The sequence below is a fragment of the Xenopus tropicalis genome, chromosome 3, assembly GCF_000004195.4.
Source record: "Xenopus tropicalis strain Nigerian chromosome 3, UCB_Xtro_10.0, whole genome shotgun sequence".
NCBI classification, from domain to species: Eukaryota; Metazoa; Chordata; class Amphibia; order Anura; family Pipidae; genus Xenopus; species Xenopus tropicalis.
Window position 1 is genome coordinate 108,646,492 of NC_030679.2, and position 8,889 is coordinate 108,655,380.

The 8,889-nt window shown below is 40.4% G+C and overlaps 1 protein-coding gene across 2 annotated transcripts in view; it reads left to right on the forward strand.

Moving 5' to 3' along the window:
* anpep (alanyl aminopeptidase, membrane) overlaps positions 1 to 3,718 on the forward strand; it is a 46,107-nt gene extending 42,389 nt beyond the window's left edge. For both annotated transcript variants that reach the window (XM_031899221.1, XM_031899222.1), the window contains exons 20-21: positions 449 to 530; positions 2,804 to 3,718. In XM_031899221.1, the coding sequence (XP_031755081.1) occupies positions 449 to 530; positions 2,804 to 2,959 (238 nt within the window). In that variant the 3' untranslated portion in view covers positions 2,960 to 3,718. The remainder of the gene's footprint in view (positions 1 to 448; positions 531 to 2,803) is intronic.
* Positions 3,719 to 8,889: the final 5,171 nt, after the last annotated feature.

An 8,889-nucleotide genomic window follows, 5' to 3' on the forward strand; every position in this document is an offset into this window, starting at 1 on the left:
TGGCAGTTAATCTCTGCTTCTCACTGTGCTAACTGTGCTCTTCTCACACATTTGCTATGTGCCCCCCATTTTCAGAGCAAGTAAACTAAAAGTGATTTTGTCTAAAATGCAAACAAATGGGGACATCTGAACTAGAAAAAATGCCTGAAAAAGTTGCTATGAAATGTTGTTGTTACACCCATTAGGCTATTCTCTGTGGCACTAGGCACTTACTTTTAAGAGCTGTCTAAGTAACCAGAATAATTAGAAAAGGTTTGGAGCTTTAAACGACCCATTTGTCTGAATTGTCTCTCTACCTTCTGACCAAATGTTAAAGTGCCAGGCCCTTCCCATAACTGCAGGCGCAATTATCTGTGTTACACAGGCATTCACTGTGGGAAGGAAAATTGTCCATATTATATGCTACAAGTTTGTAAAATAGAGACTTTATTCTGTTTCCTACAATCAGGTTTGGAGAGTCCTCTTTCTCTTTCGGTAACTTGATTGAGAGGGTGACACGGAGATTCTCTACTGAATTTGAATTGCAGCAGGTGAGTGCTCATAAATGTTTCCTCTTGGTTCCTATTAACACAGGTGAGTGCAAGTTTCATGTGCCGGATATGTATGCAAACCCTTTCATATGTGTCTGGAACTGCATGAATTCCTGCAGTGAGAAGAGGGTGAAAAAAGGGGACAAAGTAGCCCCTACTGGTGCAGTTGTGGCATTGAACTGAAATTATTGACACTTACATGTCCTTTTACTCCTGAAACACTGGCTGTCAATGTCTTTATATATTCTTGTTAGTCTCCGCCACTCCTCTCAGAGGCACTACCATTCCACACCACCAACATATACTACCATCTCTTTTCTTAAACTTTTCTCTCTTCCTGCTCCTTAAGTCTGGAATTCCATCAGTAAAGTCTTCTGTAAGGTTCTCATTCCCTTAACATCTTCAAAACTAATCTCAAATCCCTTGGAGCACAAGCATGGGAAATGGCTCAGTGTTGGCACTGATGGGCCAATGACCCATCGATTTTGAATAGCAGCATTAATTATCTTTTCATTATATTTATTATATTTATTTATTATAACACTTGTCCTCCCTGTGTGTAATTTTGTATTTTGTAAGATTGTACAGCACTGCGTACCCTTGTGGCACTTTATAAATAAAGTTATACATACATACATACATCGTGCAGTAACTGCTTCCCTTATTATAAGGGATTATTAGATGGGTGGTGAGGCAAGGACTATTGTGACCAGTCAGAAACAGGACAGGTAGGAGCAGGACAGAGCAGACAAAGAGATTGGAACTAGTAGGAGTGGGATGGAGTGGGCAAAGGAACAAGATTAGGCAGCACAGACTCAGGGATAGGACTGGAGCAGGAACAGAACTGGAGCAGGGATAGGACTGGAGCAGGAATAGGACTGGAGCAGGAACAGAACTGGAGCAGGAATAGGACTGGAGCAGGAACAGAACTGGAGCAGGGATAGGACTGGAGCAGGAGCAGAATCAAGAGCAAGAACTAGGTACAAGCTACCCACAGTATTCAAGCTATCAGAGACCAATGCTCAGGCAAGGAAGAGAGGTCAAGTAACAGTTTAAATAGGGTTTGGCCAGTTCAGATTGGATGACCAGTATACTGCTGGGTTGTATTTGGAAAGCAAAGTCAAATCCTAAGAATAAATGAGGATGAGAGAACTCACCAGCTGCTCTACTGGCCTAATGGTTAAGGAGAAAGGCCAGAAGCCTGTAGGTTCCTGGCTTGAATCCCAGCTGATTCTAACACTTAAGTATTTCATCTCTCATCTCTGTAAATGTGTAAACACAGTGCTGGTTATATATATGTAATGGCACAGGGGGTTCAAAATACTTGTTTATGAGAGTCATCTGAAAGTGTTTGTTCAAGGGCTATTTCTGGCGTTTTTTTGGCTGAAAATATGCACTCCTTTGCCAAGGTGCCCAGGTGATTGCCCTAAAAATCTGCTAAGGGCCCCTATTTGTTAGTTTGTGTATTACAGCAGACAGGTACATAAGGGTACTGGCACACGGGAAGATTATTCACCAGTGAGAAATCTTTGCTACCACAGGCGACTAATCTCCCCGAAGTGTTGCATATGTTTTCCCATTGCTAATTTACTTTATTGCCAGTAGGAAAGAATCTCAGGGAGATCAGTAGCCCATGGTAGGGTAGCTTTATCACAGGCAACTAATCTTCTGGTGTACCAGTACCCTAAGTGAAATGCTCTAATTTTATTCTGTTGTGAAGGAACAATAAGTAAGTACAGCACATGTCCTGTAAACAGAGAGTTAAGCTATCCACACACAGCAAGGTCCTCTTGTTAGGCAAAGTCAACAGACAAGGCGATCTATGCCCCCAACCCAAAAATCCGATCATAATAAGGGCCTGTACAGATCCATCTATGAGCAAATTAGATTTTGGGGATTTTTAAAACTGTCCTCGGCCAGATATCAGTCAGGTATGCTGTTGGTTTGGCCTAATACATGGGTCAATTAGCAGCTAACTCAGTCTATAGATGACGGCTAAGATTGCACTATAATGGGCAGATTTACACAGTGTGGTCAGCAGATCACTGACACTCCTGGACTTATTTTTAATTGGATGGCTAAGGCAAACATTTGAAGTGCAGTTATTTAAAGCATTTTTTTAAAGAAATCATTACAAAATAATATGATTTTAAACCATGGGTAACTATATGATGAATTAATTAGGATAATAAGGGATATCTTGAGTTTAGGGTTAAAAAATACAATACCTGTCAATATTATTGCGCTCCTCATGTGTTCTACTCTTTCTCCAGCTGCTGCAGTTTAAGGCTGACAACCAGAATCCTGGCTTTGGAACAGCATCACAGGCACTGGAACAAGCCATTGAAAAAACCAAAGCAAACATCAACTGGGTAAACCAAAACAAAGCGGCAGTAAAGAAATGGTTTGAGGATGCCGTAGTGCCTTAAAGAAGCCCTTTGGAAAGGCCAGGTTACCTGCCTGCTCTGTCTCCTGTTGGAACAGTTTCATCTCCCCAATAGGTTTCTCACACTATGCGCCAGATGCCTTAACTCCCGACATGCTGGGAGGATGAAATGTGGCCAATTCTGCGGCATGCTTCTTTTGCACATAACTATATTCCCACTTTCTTGGGCTTCTGTGAAAGAACTTTGACTATTGACTGAGAAGCTCATATACAATCTGATAGGAAATGCTTTAAACACCAATGGCAAGAAATTGACTTTGCTCAGGGTTTCACTTGTTATATTTCAAAAATTCCATGACCAGTTGCAGGCCTTCAGCTTCCACTGCCCACTGCCAACTTCTCCCAAGAGTTAACAGCAGCTGGAAATCCTAAATTCCACTTGAAATGCCTTAAACTTGTGTCACATGTCTTGGCACCTCAGCCTTCTCAGTTAAACCTGTGGCAGCAACTTCACTATCCCTTCCCATTTTAATTAATAAGCATTGCAAGGATGGCACACAGACTATCCCATCATTGGCTAAAACACTCCTATCCATGTGAACAACAAAATGCTGCATCAGTAAAGGAGCAGATATCTTACAGCATTTATTTATAGTTGTCCGATCTCTATGTAAATCTCTTTGTAAATAATAAAGTATAGACTTTCCGTACAATGCTAAGTTAAGTACCTGGGAAATGCAATCAAATGTCTGTTTCTTGTTGTGCAAAATCTAAGAATAAAATTGGATATGGAGAAAAGAAAGTGTCTTTGGAATATCTGAAACTCTTATTAAAATTAATGATGTTTTTTAGTATTTCCGTAGCCATACTAACCCAAGGGCTAATCACGTCAGGTGACTGTACATGGCTTTATGGTTGGGATATCTGGCCCACAAGTTGAACATAGGCAATAAAGGCAATTGTTTCCTTAAGACAGTATTACTCATTAGTAACATGCATCAAGTGCTAATGTGCTGTCTCAGCTTTTTCTGATAAACTGCATTGACTTGACCTGCTGGGTATTCCAGGGCTCCCTTGGTGGCTTGTGTCCAGTGGCATAACTAGATGTTACAGGGCCCCACAGCAAATTCAATGTAGGGCCCCTTAATACTGTTTAATTGACCTATTCTGCCAAGATATACTGAAATTGTTAATTATGTAGGGCCTTTACACTCTTGGGCCCCCCTGAAACTGTAGGGGCTGCTTCCTCTGTAGTTACGCCCCTACTTGTGTCCAGAAAAACAACTGCTTGTGCCATGTGAACTGGTCAGTAGTGTAGATATTGACACTGCACTAAAAATGACGCTTCCTAATAAAACAAATGCATAATTTTATAAAACCAGTAACAGAACTACTGGGGGGGGGGGGGGGAGGCAGTGACTGCTGCCTGTGGGGCTTACCAAAGCTATTGGGTTTAATTATGTTACTGAAGAAAACCAACACTAATTTATCACCCTTATTGGTAAATGGTACAAGTTGGAGTGGTAAAATGCAAAATAAAGGCACAAAATGACCAGTAGTAAACAAAACACTCACCGAGTAAACGTGGTGGTCCAGGTACACCAGCCCCAGACCCTCAGCATAGGGTTCATAAAGCAAAAAGCGACAACCACCATGGGCATATAGGCACTCAGGAAACTCCACAGAAGTCACAAAATTTTTTTAAAAGTAAAAAGGACTTTAAACAAAGATACATTAAAACATCTCCAAAGGCCCTATGTGTTTCATGCCCTAGAGAGGCACTTAGTCATGGGCTAAATTTGAGCCACAGGAAGTAAATATTTATAGAAAATACAACCAATGAAAAAAAGTTAGAAAAAACAGGAGACAGGCTCTTAAAGAGACAGCGTCCGTCTCAATTACATAATATACAATATATACAAAAAGTTAAAAAACAAAGGTTAACTAAACCTTTATAAAAGACTCATGGGTGGGTACATACAGTAAGTATAAATGTAAAGGAATATACAGGCAGATACGTATACATTATTTATTCAAATTCCGGTGTAAGCATAAACAAAACACAAGATTCACCCCAGAGTTCCAGACAGAAATTAACATAATAATTAGCACGAGACATCAAATTCTGCATTCATACCTGCTGGCATCCTGGTGTTTAAAAGATCCAGAATACCTCACGTTTCCGAACTAATTTGGGAAAGTTACCACAGCTATTGCTTAAACTCGCTTTCTTGATTTCCTGGACACTGAAATATCTCAAATCCCCTGACACACATAAAGGAAAATGTCTAGAAACATTAGAAACAAATCACTAATATATAGGGGCACGTAGCACATTGTTTGTCTCCACTCCTGGAGTGGGCACAATTTATTGAGAGCCCGTAATAATAACACAGGAATTCTATGGAATAAGTGCACTTATTAGAGAATGGCAAATTGCATCCAAAAATGTTACACATTGCGCTATATTTGCAAACAAGCACTTCTATACTGATGTTTGTTTGCTAGCATGGGGTAAGCCCACTGCCATTCCAGGCAGCTTTAATGCTAGCTACTACCCCACTCAGCTGTGTTTACTTACCCGCAAGGGAAATGGCATGGTTAATGTACACTGCTGGCTCCCGTTCTATGGATAGAATTGTGCAAACAATGAGCACTTTCTCTCCATCCGGCACAGAGAGCACTTTTATTGCAAATCATCTGCAAGCTTTATTCACAGTGTTTCTACTGTACAGTAGTAAACATTATTTATCTATTCTGCTCTCATCCCTGTCTATGCCCACACACACATTTATTACATAATCCTAAAAAGAAGGAGCACCAGCCATGTATGCCTTACCATAGTCAGATAAAGAGGGTGTGCCTATTCTTAGTGGTGCTGGAGGAAGATGTTCCAAATGCCTATTCAGACACAGAAACCAAGAGCCATTAGTGATAGAGCTTCTGTAGTGAAGAAGGGTGGAAGAAAGTGGATGAAAGGGCAAAAATGCACAGAGGGGCACCTAGAACAAATTATCAGTTATTTACACCTTTTACACAAATTATCAGTTATTTACACCTTTTACACAAATTATCAGTTATTTACACCCTGGACACAGATGCTAAACCACCAAATCACACTTAGTGCTCAATTAATAAGCACTTGTATTGGAGGCCTCGATGCACACTGTACTGGCACTAGGTACCCTCTGTTTTTACTGTCCATCATTCTGAAGTGCAAGGACCTGTCCACAGACACTGACAGTAGGGCAGAGTGCACAGTATTTTTACACTTTGCATTCTGCCCCGTCATCTGTAAATGAACCCCATTATCACTAAATGTCTTCTACTTTCAGCTTTGGGCTAAGACAATTGACCTGCATATGAAGTTTTTGTAGGTTTCTGTCATTAAGAGAGAAATAAAGAAATATCCTGCCTGACTGCATTACTAATTGTTTGTAACTCCTCTTGCCAGAAAGGCCTCCCAGTTTCACCAACCCCTCAGTGAGGGTCTCACCTTCACTTACCAGTAATACAAGTTATATGGATATGGTTTCTTGCATTTGACCTGAGTTGGACAATGTGGTCCTTTCTAAGCTTGATTTTGGTCTGCCTGACATCTCTACTGCCTCCTATTTATTTTCTCAAGTGCTGCTGCTAGAAAGGCCACACACTTACTTAAAGTCCTACAAGTTGTTTGGGGGTGATCCTTGACTCCTGTCTTTCCTTCTCTGACCATATTAACACCACTCTCAAAACCTGTCACTTTTTCTTATGCAATATTGCCAAAATCTGGCCCTTTCTTTCTACTGCAACAGCTAGGCTGCTCATGCATGCTCATTCTATCCCACCTAGACTACTGTAACCTGCTACTAACTGGCAAGTCCCCATCTCTCCTCCCTACAGTCTGTATTAAATACTGCTGCCAGGATTCTCCTCCTCTCACCCAGGAGAGTTCAGGCCCTTCCCCTGCTAAAGTCCTTATTGTGGTTTCCCATTAAACAAAGAATATCTTCCTAAAGCCCTCTGCGCCTTACTACATCTCTTCTCTTGTGTCTCCATATGTTCCTGGCCGACTCCTCCACTCCACACAGAGCAACTGCTAGTTTGCACCTGCCACTACTACTGCTGTTTCCCACCTTAAACCTTTCTGCCTTGCTGCCCCTTGAATTTGGAATGCCCTCCCTGATTTCCACTGGAGAGAATACTCCCTCAGTATTTTTAAAACTAAATTTAAACTACCTCTTGGAGCACTCGCACAGCACCTGATCTGGGAACTAGCACTTATATTGCAGTGTTACCAACTGTAACCTACAGCACTTATAATTGCCTATTTGTGTCTGTAAGTTACCCTCCCATTTAGATTGTAAGCTCTATGGGGCAGGGACCTCTATCCTCTTGACTCTTTGATTCTTAACTTATTGCAACTGTACCTTGTATTTTTTTGTATTTATTGTTATACTTTGTATTTATCTATTATTATTTTAATAACCCCGTTTGTATTAATCTATTCTACTGTACAGTGATGCCTACATAAGTAGCACTTTACAAATATATACATACATACATACTTCTGCCCACCTTTGGGGCTGTCTTGCAAGGGACCAAGACACTGAAATATGGGGCGACTAAGACAATTTTGCTTGTAATAGCAATGGTCTCAACTCAGTGTTTTGCCAGTACCTAACTGACATTCACTAAGTGGTTCTTGCCATGCTTATATCTGTGCTGTCCAACTTAGACATGTAGTGGGCCAATTATTTTTCACATAAGTTGGAGGGCTGGATTAAATGAAAATGATGATTTCATACAGTGAAGTCTATGGAGCCTTCAAACAGATTGGGGGCCATAAAAATCATTTTGAGGGCCACATATGGCCCATGGGCCTCCACTTAGGCAGCCATGCTTAATATAATATGGGGAACTGTAAGTAGGCAGAACATGGAATTTTTGGATACAAAAATCATGGCAGCTGAAGTAAATATGCGACAAGGGCTGAAAAGAGTGGTATATTCTCACCTAACCTATGTAGACTCAGAGACTAATGTAGACAAGATAATAATTCAACTGAACCAGTAATTGTTTGCTGGGGGTGACAACACTGGTCCAGTTTTGCAACTATTTTAGTAACAAGTCTAAAACCTAGTTCTTTAAGGTGACAGTGATTGGGGTGAGACTTGCCTGATCATCAATGAAAGTTACCTTGGGATTCTTAAATCCTTTTGATTAGCATTAGGTCAGTGCATAGGTGTAACTAGGTGGGGCAGTCTCCAGTTAGATTACCATTCATCTGCACTTTATTTTTCTGTTTGTGTATAAATCTGTCAAACTTTGATAAAACTGAGTGAAAAATCCTTCACAACTTGCAAATCTCCCATGACCCACGGACATGAAAAATGATTACTCTGAATTCCACTTAGTAGACAATTACATTTAAAGATACAAGTAAGTTTATTGTTTTATAATTACTTTGCCCCTAGTGATGTGCGAGTGGCACAAAAGTGATTAATCGTTAGAACATAAGCTCCAGTGGCGCAGATACTTAAGTGAATGATAAACAGCCCTTTATTAGGACTGCATAAGGTTGACAATGAAAGTAGAAGAGTCTTGTACTGTGTAAGCCATTCTATAGAAAATGAAAGGAAAATAATAAAGACTAAGTCTGCCATCTAGTGTTTATATTGAACATTACATCTGCATCTAAGGCATTATAATTATTTTATTATTGTGCTGTATTTATATAGTGCCAACACATTCACATTTAAGCTATTTAAAGAGATTATACATCATTCACATCAGTTCCTATCCCATAGGGGCTTACACTCCATCTTCCCTATAACAGATACACACTACTGTCATCCATTTAACCAGCCTGTATGTATCCCACACAGACACAAGGACAACGCACATCCTGCAGATAGATTGCAATCAAACTCTAGAACCAACCACTGTTCCATCCTGATGCCCAGGTTAAACCAAATAAACAATCAATTA